At 41.5% G+C, this 15,876-nt stretch overlaps 1 protein-coding gene across 2 annotated transcripts in view; it reads right to left on the bottom strand.

Moving 5' to 3' along the window:
• Positions 1–15,876, bottom strand: part of clec19a (C-type lectin domain containing 19A) — a 57,666-nt gene that overhangs the window by 27,135 nt on the left and 14,655 nt on the right. Inside the window, exons 2-4 of one of the 2 annotated variants that reach the window (XM_063057459.1) lie at positions 13,422–13,503; positions 9,751–9,928; positions 2,161–2,254 (exon numbers count right to left, since the gene is read on the bottom strand). In XM_063057459.1, coding sequence (XP_062913529.1) covers positions 2,161–2,254; positions 9,751–9,928; positions 13,422–13,449 — 300 coding nt within the window. In that variant the 5' untranslated portion in view covers positions 13,450–13,503. The remainder of the gene's footprint in view (positions 1–2,160; positions 2,255–9,750; positions 9,929–13,421; positions 13,504–15,876) is intronic. The other variant, XM_063057458.1, reaches the window with a different exon arrangement.

The raw sequence follows: 15,876 nt of genomic DNA, 5'->3' as shown, positions 1-15,876 counted from the left end.
GATTAGAGAGCATGCGTTATAACAAAAGGTTGCCCAGATTTGGGTTGTTTACTCTGGAGTGGTGAAGGCTGAGGGGAAATCTGATAGATGTTTATAAGATTATGAGAGGCAGACAGTAGACAGACAGTATCTCTCCCCCCCACCCCCAACAAGAGGTGAAATGTTTAATACCAGAGGGCATGTATCCAAGATGAGAGGGGGTAATCATCAAAGAGATGTGAGGGACAAGTTTTTCTCCCCCCATGCAGTGTGCCTGGAATGCACTGCCTGGGCTGGTGCTAGAGGCAGAATGACTAGAGACGTTTAAAACATGTTTAGATAGGTGCACGAATGGAAGGAAAATGGAAGGATATGGATATTGTGTAGTCAGAATAGATTAGTCCTGCAAGGAATTTGTATGTTCTTCTTGGTTTCCTTGCACAGTCTAAAAACGCAAGGGTTGGTAAGTTAATTGGCCATTGTAAATTGTCCCGTGACTAGGCCAGGATTGAATGGGGGGTTGCTGGGCAGCGTGGCTCAAAGGGCCAGAAGGGTCTACTCCACACTGTATCTCAATAAATAAACAAGCAAACAACTCGTTTGACTGGTTCATCACAACATTGTGGGCCAAAAGGTCTCATCTGGTGCTGTACTCTTTGATGTTTTGGAGAAAAGGAGTAATGAAATGGTGTGCACAGGTTCATGAACCAATCATAAACCTGTTTGTAAATTGTCGAGTGTGGGTCTTCAGGCTTCTGTACCAGTACATGACTGTACATTGCTATGTAGCACCTGGCTGGAAAGCTGCTTCTTATGGTTGTTTATTCTTCAGGAGTTCACTGAAAAAGATCGCACCTATTGTGTCACATTGCAGTAACACCCATTTGCATTGCTCTGTGAATCACATACTCAATGTTCTTGTTCCATGTGCGAGTTTCGCAAATGGTGCTAGGGTGATTCACCACATTGCTTGGAGTAATTTCTGGGCCACTGTCAATCAGGCAACTACTAAGGAAGCTAATATAATATTCAACGCTATTCCTCCACCACCAAATCAATCACCTGTCCAACTGTGGTATTAAGAGTTTTGCTACAAACATTTGTCCACATAATGGAATTCACTGGCAGTCTTCTGTGCTCTGCGTTTTGTTTTCAAGGCACGCTGCTTTGGTTGTGAACTTCAGCACTCGATCGCTGTATTATTACTTCTTTGCAGGACATGGACGAATTCAAAATAAAGGAGTACGATCTTCAACTTAGAGCTGGGCATTCATGAATGAAATTAGGAATTAGTTTTGGATACAAGGTGTGTGGAAGTATAGAGGGCCCTTCCCAAAAAGACAGTGCAGATTCAATTGAAAATTTCAAGCCAGATGGTAAGATTTATTTTATTAAGGAACTTGGAATGAAAAAAAAGCAGATTCCATCATCAAGGACCCCCACCATCCAGGCCATGCTCTCTTCTTACTGCTGCTGTCAGGAAAGACGTAAAGAAGCATTAGATCTCACACGGCCAGGTTCAGGAACAGTTATTACCCTTCAACCATTAGGCTCCTGAACCGGCTTGGATAGCTTCAGTCAACTCAACACTGAACCAATTCCACAACCTATGGAGTCACTTTCAAGGACTCTACAACTCACGTTCTCAGTATTATTTATTTATTTATTTATTTATTAGGGGTTTTTTGTGTTTGCATAGTTTGTCTTCATTTGCACATTGGTTGTCAGCCTTTGTGTGTAGTATTTCATTGATTCTATTGTATTTACAAGAAAATGAATGATCTATATGTACTTTGATAATAAATTTACCTTGAAATTTGAAGTCAATTAAACTGTATGGGAAAAGGTGAGTACTGTATAGCGGGCAGCTAGTACTTTCATATCCATTTAGCACCAATTACCAATGACATTTCTTTCCATGTGTTTCCTTTAAAATACTTGCAAGTTTCTATAAGAGGGAAAATATCTCAAGTATTGGTGGACCTATCACTGTCAAAATTAATTAAGATACAAAAACAAACCATTATTGACACTCTACCTCCATTGTAACTTTTGGGTCAATAAGAATAATAGGGAGGCCTCAAGTGTCAATTATTGAAGTTTATATTCCATGATACAATGTTGCAAGATCACCAAGATAACCCGTTGAAATTGCCACATGATATTACAAAATGGACTTACCACTCTTCTGTCATGGAGTCCTATCCAAATATCAGTAGGTATGCCTGGAACCCGACTGTTAACCAAGTCATAAACAAACACGTTCTCTTCCCAGCTAGTGAGAGTAAGGCAAACAGTCAAGTTAAAATAATGTTAGTGTACGTGTAACTGCTTTTGTTTCTTTTTCATCATTATCTTCCCCTGTCGGTGTGGTCCTTTTCTACAGTGGATCTATCGGTGAGCAGGAATGAGCAAGCAGCATTCCTTATGATTAAGGAGGCAGAGAAGATTTAAAGCTTGGTTTTATTTGTCATACGTACAAAATGTACAGTGAAATGCATCATTTTGTCTCCATGGATTGTGCTGGTCACAGCCCACGGTTCTCGCCATCCTTTCGGCATGAACGTCGCTTGCCCACGGCTTACTAACCCTAAACTGTACATCTTTAGAATGTGGGAGGAAACCAGAGCACAGCAAGGAATCTCATGTGGTCAGCAGTACAAACTCCTTTCAAACAGTGGAGGGAATCGAATCCCAATCGGTGATCGTTGGCCTTAAAATGACTGTGATAACCCCCACATTGCTATGTTACCCTAGCTCTTAAGAAGAACTTTTTAAAAACTCAACATTTACCTGGCCTGCTTTTTTAATCCTGAAAATTATCTTGCTGGAGCTGTAATTAACATAGGTGCATTTGTAGGTCTGTGGTGGTTATCTGGGATGTCAGAGAGATGGTACAGTTTCACAATAATCTACCACCAAGATGCAGACAACTTGCATTGCTTGCTGCAAGAAAACCTAAGTGCCTCCCCATGAATTGTCTAGACTTCTTCTCAATGGAATGTGATACAAGATATTTAGAAGGTGGAAAACAACTGCAATTCCTGTACCAAACCGTACATTGGTTCCTAAGGTTGTCATAGCCGGGGTGGTAGTGGGGATAAGCTCCCACTACCTATAAAGTGTTCCAGGTGGCGTGCGTCTCTAACAGCCTCTGACAACCAAGTCCAACTCTTGGCCTTCACGTGTGGCTTAGCTACTGGGCTTGGTGGAACTGTTTCTACTGAAAAGAGAAGGAGCAAAGGCGGACCACTGGCACCTCAAAACCAGTTGCCTCGGGCAGGTGGGGCTTGTCAGCCTTGGACGGCAGCCCGCCTAGGAGAAGAAAAACGCTGATTTTAAACCACCGCTGCCCATGGGAAAGGCTTCAGGAGTAAACCCCAAGGAAGAAATCCAGAGCCACAGTCCCTAAGGCAGTTTGATGTTGCTTACAGCTTCACTGACAGCCTCTGTGACAACACTGGTGCCAAGCTGTATCGGTGTTTGCCTTTCCCTTGGACCACATCAGTGATGTAGAGAGGGGGAACCCACTGCATGGGCAACAGCCGGTTCTTCAAATTGTCCCGCCCAGGCCTGCACCCTGGAGAGGACACAGTCCACCAGAGGTGCAAACCCATGATCCCCTGGGACCGATGGCTGCCTACTAAACTGTGTGTTAACTGAATAACCATAGCATCGATAGATGGGACCCACGTATTGTTTTCATTTACAAGGCCTTGCAATCCTACATTGAAAAAAATACAGTATTTTTGTTTCGCAAAGGGATAAACTAAAATGGAAGACAGAAAACAAGGTTGGACATAGAAATGAAGAAGAGAGCAGTTGCTAGAAATCTGAAATGAAAGGGAATATTCAAGATGTACCAGAATACCAGCCCCAAGAATCCAAGATGAGCTCATCAGATTCAACTTGAGTCCTAACACTGCACAGATCAGAACCCTCCAGTGCATCAGAATCCGATATATTATCACTGCCATTTGCCATGAAATTTGATTTTGTGTTAGCAGTACAGCACAAGACCTTAAAAAAAAATACAGGTTACTATATAAAAAAAATAAATAGAGCAAATGAGGAATAGGGAGTTAGTGCTCATGGGTTTATGGAGCGTTCAGAAATCTGATAGCAGAGATGTAGAAGCTGGTCTTAAAACATTAAGGTGCAGGTACAGGAAAGGTGCACTGTAATGTACTTCGTAGTAATAAGAGGGCATGTCACTGATGGTGAAGGCGCATGGATAGCTGTGTGTGGTTTTCTGTCTAATTACAACAATGCAGCAGTGTCCTGCCGTGAATCAATTTAAGATACCCTGCAGCACGTTTCCCATTCTCACTTCAGCATCCTCCGGGAGTTTTAATCTATTTCAAATAACAAGTTGTGAGGTTTGAGCAGAAAACGTTACATAGCTGCTGGCAGTCTGTTATAGCGAAACTGAAGTCATTAATTGGAAGAAACAAGGCATCTGCAGTATTGGACGGCTTGGTCTGATAACATTAGTTAAGTTGTACAAGCCAGTGGACACACCTTTGTGGGAGAGTACAAGCTGCCTACATTGTCCTGTGAAATTTCTCATCCTTGGGCAACAAGGATGCCCAAGAAAACGCTGAAATTGCTTGTAAAGCATATCAGACTCGAGTAAAAGAAAATAAAGGAAATTAAGCAATCCAACAGCCAAAATGATAAAATGTGCTCAATATATTGTGTACTCACATAATCTGATACTTAATTTCATGCGGAATTCAACTAAGCCCATTTAAAATGACTTTTACACCAAGGGTGCTAAGATACCCAACATTAATTATAGTTCTGACAACATAAAGGACAAAATGCTCAACAAATAAACAGCTTGTTTTTAAAAAGTTCTCATTGAAATTAAAGGTGGTGATCATCAGAATGATAGTGTGTGTTTCAGGGCAAAGTCTTGCTGACGGCAGCTAATCAGTCTTAGGGAGGAGGAAATAGAGGGAATGCGATGTAAAAGAAACTTCTGTTCTGCAAAGCGCAGCAGTTGTGAAGCTAGAATAGGAGAAAATGCTGGGGGGGGGGAGAAAAACACCAGGTTAGGCTGGATCAGTAATGAGAGAAAAACTATATTACATAAGCCTTGACCAGGGATTGAAAAGTAATAACATGCATCACAACAGGCTAGATACAACACAAACAGGAAAGGCAGGCTATCTGAAATTGCTGAGTCAATATTATGCCCCAAGGTCTGCAATGTGCCTAAAGAGCTCTTACGAAGGGTCTCAGCTTGAAACGTCGACTGTTCATTTCCCTCCATGCTCCTGACTTGCTGAGTTTATCCAGCATTTTGTATGTAGTGCAGGGAACACAACGTGCCGTCTCTCAACCTTTGTTGGAACAGCATAGGAGAGAAAGACTGAGGCGCAAGAGTAGGAATGTGATGGAGAATATTTAAAAAGCAGGAGACTGAAAGCTCAGGGTCACCTGTGTCAACTGGACAGAGGAGGTTCTGCAAAGTGTTTACCCAGCCCGTGTTTGTTTTCTCCATTGTAAACAAGATCACATCATGAGCATTGAACGCAGTACACTTAAATAGAAGTAACACATGCATGTCACTGCCTTGACTGTGTGAGCTCCTGGATGGTGAAAAGAAGCAAAAGTCACATTTCCTGTAAATGCGTTGGAAGGTTCCGTGGGAAGGGGAGTTGGAAGATTGACCTACAGCATCATGGATGCAGTGAAAGGCATGGAGAGGAGAAAGTGGGTCTGATAGTCCCATCTCATTCAAATAATGGCAACTGTGGAAGATGATTTACTGAGCGTAGAGACTGGTGGGATGAAAGGTGAGGATGTGAGGAACGATCCTGGTTGTGAGAGGGAAGTGGAGCGAGGACGTGGAGAGTGGAACAGGCAGTTGTGAACAGGCATGTATTGCTGGGGAAAATGACAGTTTCAGAATGGATGCAACTGAGCCAGAGAATTGGGGGCATGGAATAGAGTCCTTACAGGAAGCAGAGTGGAGGAGGTGTTGCAGAGTAACTGTGGGAATCTGTCAGCCTGTCATGGTTATTGGCTGCTAACCTACCTTCAGAAATGGAGGTTAGGGAATCATGAAAAGGAATTTGAGATGGACCATATGAATACAAGAGCCGAGTGGAGGTTGGCAGCAAGACTGATGAAATTTCCAAGTTCTGTAGGTGAGAAGTAGTTGCATCAATGCAGTCAATCGCTGTACTGAAATTGAAGGGGTGGGAAACATTTGTTCTACAAGGTGATCACAACTTAAACTCTTGGATACTTCCACCGCACCCCTGATTTGGAGTAAATGAGTAGTATTGATTAACTATCATTAACATTGTTTAATTACCATTAATAACCACTCAGGACCCTCTCTCAGATGATGTCAATCCATATCATACATTTTCTTTTTACTTTCACCCCTTCACAAATATTGCTTTTGTTCCCAACACAACTCTTCCTCTCCAAGTTAAAATATGTCTATTTTTGACCTTAGACAAGAGCTGACAGAAAGCCATTACCTTGATATCTTAATTCTGTTCCTCTGTCCACATATGCTACCTGACCTGTTGAATAGCTCTAGAATTATCCGTTTTTATTTAACACATTTTAGTTGTTTCATTGATTTGTAGTAGTTTTTGAAAATTTCAGAAATAGTCAGTTTTGGCAGATTTGACATTCAGCTATATTAGCTTAGGCTCCAGTGAAAGTTTCTTCTTCAGCTGTTAATAGCACGACCTGCCCAGTGCTAAACCTCTCCCTCCACAATTCCCTACCTGCCAAAGGCACAGGACCTAAACAGTTATGAATGGGAAACAGAGTCGTCACTGGTGGACCAGCAACTTACTACTGGCAGTGAATTCAAGCCCAATGTTTTGTCAGACATTAAAAGCAGATAAGCCTGACAGAAGGTGGGATGTTGCGATGAAGCAAACCGACACCAAGTGCTGCCAGACACTTGGCTGTCAATAGCATATCTTATGCCAAGATATACAAAAAAGACTCCAGCACCGCCAAATGCTCTCTGAATGTGACAAAATCCTGAATGTTTGGTGAGAGCCCTAGTTTACAGCACCTCAACGGTGAACCAACTATGAACTTGATGGCGCCAGCAGATCTACACAGCCCCATTCATCCTGCTGAAGCCATTACAATGGGCACTAGAGTAAGCCTCGGAAGAGTAGGAGCAACTGTTTGATCAAATGACAAAGCAATGGAGGCTACAGGAAGTTAAAAGTGAATCATCTCACGTAGTTGGATATCATGCATAATCTGTAGTGTACGGAGATGATAAATGAATCATATCACTACTCGTGTTGTGTGGTATGGAAAGCCAGCCATAAGGTGGGGAATCTGAGGAATTTGTTGCCACAGCCAGCTGTGAAGGCCAAGTCAATGGGTATACTAAAGCGCAGTTTGATAATCAGGGTGTCAAAGGTTTGGGGAGAGGGCAGGCGAATGAGGTTGAGAAGGATAATAAGTCAGCCAAAATGGAATGGTAGAGCAGACGCAATGAGATGAATAGCCCAACTCTGCTCCTGTGCCTTATGGTCTTGTGCAAAGAGAAATAACTGACGCAGATAGTCCTTTTAATTAGCATCAATAAATCATGGATCAGCAGGAAGCAGAGAAGCACTTTGTGGATTTTGAGATGGAGGGCAAGTATTCTCGAACACCTTGACTTAAGGTACAGATAGTTCTCAATCTCTGCTGCTGTTACCCACTGCTACAATCTCCACTGAATCAATGTTGGTGTTAATTATAGAGTGAAGGACAGGTTTGGCCGGAAGGTTAGATCTGTGACCATCAATAGTCACAGACAAGCGAATAGACACATTTAAAAAAAAAACAAAATCTGACAGAGAGCCACAAAGATTTTATTGGAAATCAACAAAAGCTGAGGCAAGATTTCAAGACTTGTTCTGAAAGGGGAAAATAAAGTAGATAGGATTAGGGAAGTAATTTCAGAGTTCATAGTCTTGGCAGAGTACAATCATCAATCTGTGAATGTACATCATCATTATCCCGTCTCTCAGCTTTAAATAAAATATTCTACTTTCCTAGTTTGCTTTTGAGCAGAGGAGTCATGACAGAGGTACATCTTCCAAAACCGTACTAGCCGCTCAGCTGCACCTGAAGGACTCAGTCATTCAACATTCAACTGGAGCTAGATTAGTTTTAACAGGATATGTATTTGATCAAAGCAGATCACCTCGTATCTCCACATGATGCTTCAACAGCCGTGATGTTGTCCACTCAGTCAGAATGCCTATATACCCTGGAAGCCTCTTTACCTCCTCACCCATCCTGCTTAATTTGTATCATGAGCAAACAGACCCCAATATTTTCTGATCAACAGACCACAATCAGTGAGGAAAGGCAGCAACATCTCCACTTCGATCATTCTCAACAGTGGTGTCCTACTAGTTTGTGTGCTCAGCCCCCTACTCTACTCCCTATACACTCACAACTTTAAAGCCCGATTCTGCTCAAAGTCCATCTACAAGTTTGCAGAGGATACTACTGTAGTCGGCCATACCTCAAAAAATGATGTCCAGAAGATAGGAAGGAGATAGATTGCTCAGTGATGTGATGTCATGACAATGACGTTTCCCTCAATGTCAGTTAAAAAAGACATAGCTGGCCATTGACTTCAGGAAGGGGGCAGTGCATGTGCTTCTGTTTATATTAGTGGTGTTGAAGTCAAGAGGGTTGAGAGTTTTAAGTTTCTAGGAATGAACGTAACCTGTTTTGGTCCAACTGTGGCCAAGAAAGCTCCCAGTGCCTCTGCTTTCTCAGGAGGCTAAAGAGATTTAGCACGCTGTCTTTGGTCAATGCACCATAAAAAGCATCCTATCCAGATAGAATAGTAAAAATGCTCTGCTCTTGACCACATACAGCATGGGGCGTTCGAGTTTGGAGTTCAATTCCAGTGTCCTCTGTAAGAAGTTCGTACATCCTTCCCATGAGCGTGTGGGTTTCCTCCCATATTCCAAAGACATACCAGTTAATTGATTAATTGGTCTTTGGAAACTGTCTAGTGATTAGGACAGGGTTAAATATACAGGTTGCTAGGCAATGCAGCTTGTTGGGCTGGTAGGGGCTCTTCATGATGTATCCCTAAATAAAATAAAAATAAATGTCTACCTGCCTATGTGGAAGATATCAAGTAGTAACAATCACAGAGAGAGATACACTTACAAGTTGAATGTGCACAACATTCACAAATTCGCCTGTGTTCACTCTGTCTATTTCATAGTTTTGGCACCAAACTTCTAAACTTTAAATATAAAACACTTATGCTTTAGTGTTAGGTCTCAAACATCAGCAATATTTCACTTTTGTGCCACATGTTTATTTCAGCACAAATATAAAGAGAAATAATAGCTGTGACCTTTGCTGTGACACCTTTCACCATCTTTACTTTCGCACACAAAATCTTTTCATGAAGAGAATTCAATTTCCAATGATCCATGTCACCTTCAATTTCGTGGAAACTCTTCAACCCAAATTAAATATACGATATCAAATACTTCTCGGCAGCTCAAAGGAAGCCTGCATGTTGAAGGTTTAAGTAACTCTAGGCACATTTGAATTTTAATTCTTCACAAGCTTATGTCACCACAAATTAATTAATGTCTTTGTTTTTGCCCAGGGGTCAATACAGGAAATAAAGTTTCCTGATGAATTATAGATCATTTTCCTGGTCTTAAATGTTTGATGAAGAACCCTGGATTCAATTTTAAGTGTGTATACTTATCGACATACGCCATCTAAACAGGTGTGATTTACCTATGAATAGATGCTAATTTTGCTGATCTAAGTCCATTTGAAAACTCAGCACAATACAGGTCAGCTTCAGCCCAGTTTTTGGTCTCAGGAAAGAAGCGGAAACAGTATCCATTGAATTCCGTCCAGAAGAGAGGGCAGGAGTAGGCTGGAATGGCTCCTGTCAGACGAAGAGGCAATTCTGCAATAACACAAAGTCACAATCAACAATTCAATCCAAATAATCCAATGCCATGTGATTGTGAGACAAGTCCTTTCCAATACTCTGCATGATTTCCAAAATAACCCACAACAAAATACTGGTTATCATTGGAGCTATTATTGCACTGAAAACTTGCCTGAACCTCAGTCATAAGGAATGGCGTGTGGGATTCAAGCAGACTGAGCCAGCAGTTGTAATGGATAACCTGTATTGCCTCCCCATCATTAGCCATTGGACTTTTCCACATTAGATGGACATGTCATCAAACAAAAGTGATTAAAAACAATGTTTCTGTACAGCACAAGTCATCTTCAAGGATTGAACTTTTAAGAAGGCTGTTGCATGGATGTCACAGAACACAGCACTTACTGATTTTTGCCCATTTTCCCTTAGCTTTAGAAATCAGCCACATTCCTTGGGACTATACAACTGTCTTTAAGATGGAGAGCAGTAATCATCCGAAAACTGATGCCATAGAAGGTGTTTTTGTAATAGGTAAACAAAAATACCTACAGTGGCATGCAAAAGTTTGGGCACCCCGGTCAAAATTTCTGTTACTGTGAATAGCTGAGTAAAAGATGAACTGATTTCCAAAAGGCATGAAGTTAAAGATGACACATTTCTTTAATATTTTAAGCAAGAAAACTTTTTAATTTCCATCTTTTACAGTTTCAAAATAACAAAAAAGAAAAAGGCCCAAAGCAAAAGTTCAGGAACCCTGCATGGCAGTACTTAGTAACACCCCCTTTGGCAAGCATGATCGATCCACCCCCGTGCTTAACAGTTGGACGGGGGTTCTTTTCATGAAATTCTGCCCCCCTTTTTTCTCCAAATATACCTTTGCTCATTGATCATGCTTTGGGCTTGTGTTGCAGCCAGTGGCATGGGGAACATTTACTGGTAGAGGGAAGAATGAATTCAATTAAATACCAGCAAATTCTGGAAGCAAACATCACACCGTCTGTAAAAAAGCCGAAGATGAAAAGAGGATGGCTTCTACAACAGGATAATGAACCTAAACACACCTCAAAATCCACAATGGACTACTTCAAGAGGCGCAAGCTGAAGGGTTTGCAATGGCCCTCACAGTCCCCTGACCTAAGAGGGAGGGAGAAGGAGAAGTGTCCGTATTACAGTTGAACAAAGGGAACTCTGGTGCTATGAGGGAGGAGCTGGCCAAAGTTCAGTGGAACAATACCCTAGCAGGGATGACAGTGGAACAGCAATGGCAAGTGTTTCTGGGAATAATGCGGAAGGTGCAGGATCAGTTCATTCCAAAGAGGAAGGAAGATCCTAAGGGGAGTAAGGGGAGGCTGTGGCTGACAAGGGAAGTAACGGACAGTATAAAAATAAAAGAGAAGTATAACATAGCAAAGACGAGTGGGAAGCCGAAGGATTGGGAAACTTTTAAAGAGCAACAGAAGGTAACTAAAAAGGCAATATGCAGAGAAAAAGTGAGGTACGAAGGTAAACTAGCCAAGAATATAAAGGAGGATAGTAAAACGTTCTTTAGGTATGTGAAAAGGAAAAAAATAGTTAAGACTAAAATTGGGCTCTTGAAGACAGAAACGGGTGAATTTATTATGGGGATCAAGGAAATGGCAGACGAGTTAAACAGGTACTTTGGATCTGTCTTCACTAGGGAAGACACAAAGAATCTCCCAGATATAATAGTGCCCAAAAGACCTAGGGTAATGGATGAACTGAAGGAAATTTATATTAGGCAGGAAATGGTGTTGGATAGACTGTTGGGTCTGAAGGCTGATAAGTCCCCGGGACCTGATGGTCTGCATCCCAGTGTACTTAAGGAGGTGGCTTTAGAAATTGTGGACACATTGGTAATCATTTTCCATTGTTCTATAGATTCAGGATCAGTTCCTGTGGATTGGAGGGTGGCTAATGTTGTCCCTCTCTTCAAGAAGGGAGGAAGAGAGAAAACAGGGAATTATAGACCGGTTATCCTGACGTCGGTGGTGGGAAAGATGCTGGAGTCAATTATAAAAGATGAAATTACGACACATCTGGATAGCAGTAACAGGATCCGTCTGAGTCAGCATGGATTTACGAAGGGGAAATTGTGCTTGACTAATCTTCTGGAATTTTTTGAAGATGTAACAATGAAAATGGACAAGGGAGAGTCAGTGGATGTAGTGTACCTGGACTTTCAGAAAGCCTTTGATAAAGTCTCACATAGGAGATTAGTGGGCAAAATTAGGGCACATGGTATTGGGGGCAGAGTACTGACATGGATTGAAAATTGGCTGGCTGACAGAAAACAAAGAGTAGCGATTAACAGGTCCCTTTCGGAATGACGGGCGGCGACCAGTGGGGTACCGCAGCTGTTTACAATATATATTAATGATTTAGATGAGGGAATTAAAAGTAATATTAGCAAATTTGCCGATGACACAAAGCTGGGTGGCAGTGTGAAATATGAGGAGGATGTTATGAGAATGCAGGGTGACTTGGACAGGCTGGGTGAGTGGGCAGATGCAGTTTAGTGTGGATAAATATGAGGTTATCCACTTTGGTGGTAAGAACAGGAAGGCAGATTATTATCCAAATGGAGTCAAGTTAGGAAAAGGGGAAGCACAACGAGATCTAGGTGTTCTTGTACATCAGTCACTGAAAGCAAGCATGCAAGTACAGCAGGCAGTGAAGAAAGCTAATGGCATGCTGGCCTTCATAACAAGGAGAATTGAGTATAAGAGCAAAGAGGTCCTTCTGCAGCTGTACAGGGCCCTGGTGAGACCACACCTGGAGAACTGTGCACAGTTTTGGTCTCCAAATTTGAGGAAGGACATTCTTGCTATTGAGGGAGTACAGTGTAGGTTCACAAAGTTAATTCCAGGACTGTCATATGTCGAAAGATTGGAGCGACTGGGCTTGTATACTCTGGAATTTAGAAGGCTGAGAGGGGATCTTATTGAAACATATAAGATTATTAAGGGATTGGACACGCTGGAGGCAGGAGGCATGTTCCCGCTGATGGGTGAGTCCAGAACCAGAGGCCCTAGTTTAAGAATAAGGGGTAGGCCATTTAGAATGGAGTTGAGGAAAAACTTTTTCACCCAGAGAGTGGTGGATATATGGAATGCTCTGCCCCAGAAGGCTGTGGGGACCAAGTCTCTGGATGCTTTCAAGAAAGAGATGGATAGAGCTCTTAAAGATAGTGGAATCAAAGGTTATGGGGATAAGGCAGGAACTGGATACTGATTGTGGACGATCAGCCATGATCACAGTGAATGGCGGTGCTGGTTCAAAGAGCCGAATGGCCTACTCCTGCACCTATTGTCTAAACATCATCGAGGATCTGTGGATAGACCTCAAAAGAGCAGTGCATGCAAGACAGCCCAAGAATCTCACAGAACTAGAAGCCTTTTGCAAGGAAGAACGGATGAAAACCCCCCAAACAAGAATTGAAAGACTTTTATCTGGCTACAAAAAAGCATTTACAAGCTGTGATACTTGCCAAAGAGGGTGTTACTAAGTACTGCCATGCAGGGTGCCCAAACTTTTGCTTCGGGCCCTTTTCCTTCTTTGTTATTTTGAAACTGTAAAAGATGGAAATAAAAAAGTTTTCTTGCTTAAAATGTTAAAAATGTGTCATTTTTAACTTTATGCCTTTTGGAAATCAGGTAATCTTTTACTCGCTTAGCTATTCACAGTAACAGAAATTTTGACCAGGGATGCCCAAACTTTTGCATACCACTGTATACCTATTTTGTAATAGGGGCAGGGTGTCGACGGCAGTGTGAAAGAAGGAAATACACACAACAACAGCGGTGTCAGAATAATTGGTAGAACTGGGAGATAGCTGAAGTTTTCAGAAAGGGACAACGGTGGGTATGGGGGGGGAAATTTCATTGTGAAGTTGGGAACTTCAATTAAATGCGATGCATTGAGAAGCTTGTAGTTAATGTAGCTCAGAAAGAATAAATTTGATAGGCAAGAGAAAAATTGTGGGAGTAGATACAGAGAGTAGAACTTTCAGTGGGCTCAAACAGAGCAGGTGAATATTACTGGAATTCAAAGGCAAAACTGCTACCATCAGGAGGGAGGCACACACAAGACCATGTCTATGAACCGTTATTACACCTCAACCATTAGGCTCTTGAACCAGCGTGGAATAGGGGTGGCACAGAAGCATAGTTGGGTTGGCACGGTAGCATAGTGGTTAGCACAATGCTTTTACAGTACAGATGACCTGGGTTCAATTCCCACTATTGCCTGTAAGGAGTTTGTACGTTCTCCCCATAACCATGTGGGTTTCCTCTTTTCTTTCTTTTTCAATCTTTTTATTAATTTCAACATCATATACATTACAAAAGTACAGAGCAATTGGGATTGCATAACATAATTATTATTAATTAATACAAGTATACAGTCAAGTAACACATAGTTAGCAAACCTCCCAAAATCTCACAAATTAGCAATAGAATATATAAGTATACATAAAAATACAAAAATATCATAAAAAAACAGAAAAAGAAAAAAATATCCCATTAGAAAAAAAAACTAATGTACCCAAACTAAAAGAAAACTAAGGAAAAGAAAGAAAGGGCTATTATGATACCTCAGATAGAACCAATAGTGTCACCACTTCCGCTCCTCTCCCCATATATTGAAATCACAAAATAGATTTGGAAAGGGTCAAATTACATCATGTGCAAATATTGAATAAATGGTCTCCAAGTCTTATCGAATTTAATAGATGGGTCATAAATGACACTTCTAATTTTTTCTAGATTTAAACAAGGCATAGTTTGAGAAAACCAATGAAATGTAGTAGGAGTGGGTTTCCCCTGGGTGCTCTGGTTTCCTCCCACAGTCCGAAGTCATAGCAGTTGTTAGGTTAATTCCCATGATTAGTCTAGAGTTAAATTGGGGGGGGGGGGGAACTGCTGACCAGCATGGCTTGAAAGACCAGAAAGGCCTACTCTGCGTTGTCTCTCAAACAACAAATAAACTTCACTCACCTCAACACTGAACTGATTCCACAACCTATGGACTCACTTTCAATGACTCTAACTCACGATCTCAGTATTACTTATTTCTTACTTTTAACCTTCTTTTAAAATTTGCATAGTTTGCTTTTTTGCACATTGACTGTCAATCTTCATTTGTATGCGGTTTTTCATTGATTCTGTGGTATTTCTTTGCTTTACTGTGAATGTCGGCAAGAAATTGAATCTCAAGGTGACATATACATATGTTGATAATAAATTTACTTTGAACTTTGAAACTATATACATCAGCAGGAGATAGGTTCAGATGGGTGACGTAACGGTAAGCAGTTTTACCGAGGACTATTGTCAGATCAACATAGTGGCTCTTTTTGCTGAAGAACATTAATGAGGAATCAGATGAAATTTTACAGAGTTGGTCTCAACCATGTTGAGTTTTAAGTGCTGCACCAGAGTTACCTGTTTTATTGGACTTCAGCTTGCTGTAATTGGATTTGATTTCTTTAATTTCAGGCTGCATGCTATATTTGCGTAATTAGCCTGATACTTTCAAAATAAACCAAGAGTCGGAGATAATAAATTCTTCAATGTAAACTTGTTCCGCTCCAAAACTGTGTATACTTCCATCCCCATGACATTACTTAGCAGAGACCAGCTGCTGCTGAATTTATATCAAGAAATACAACATATCACATTTTAAAAGCAAGTCAAGATTACTTATAGGAAGAGGTACAGTCGACGTTTCAGGCCAAGTCCCTTCGTCAGGACTAATTGAAGGAAGAGCTAGTAAGAGATTTGAAAGTGGGAGGGGGAGGGGGAGATCCGAAATGATAGGAGAAGACAGGAGGGGGAGGGATGGAGCTAAGAGCTGGACAGTTAATTGGCAAAAGGGATATGAGAGTATCATGGGACAGGAGGCCCAGGGAGAAAGGGGAGGGGGGAAAGCCCGGAGGGGAGAGG

This window comes from Mobula hypostoma, chromosome 9 (genome assembly GCF_963921235.1).
Source record: "Mobula hypostoma chromosome 9, sMobHyp1.1, whole genome shotgun sequence".
Taxonomy (NCBI): Eukaryota; Metazoa; Chordata; class Chondrichthyes; order Myliobatiformes; family Myliobatidae; genus Mobula; species Mobula hypostoma.
Note: the sequence above shows the minus strand (reverse complement) of the source record. Positions and strands in the feature narration are given on the sequence as shown.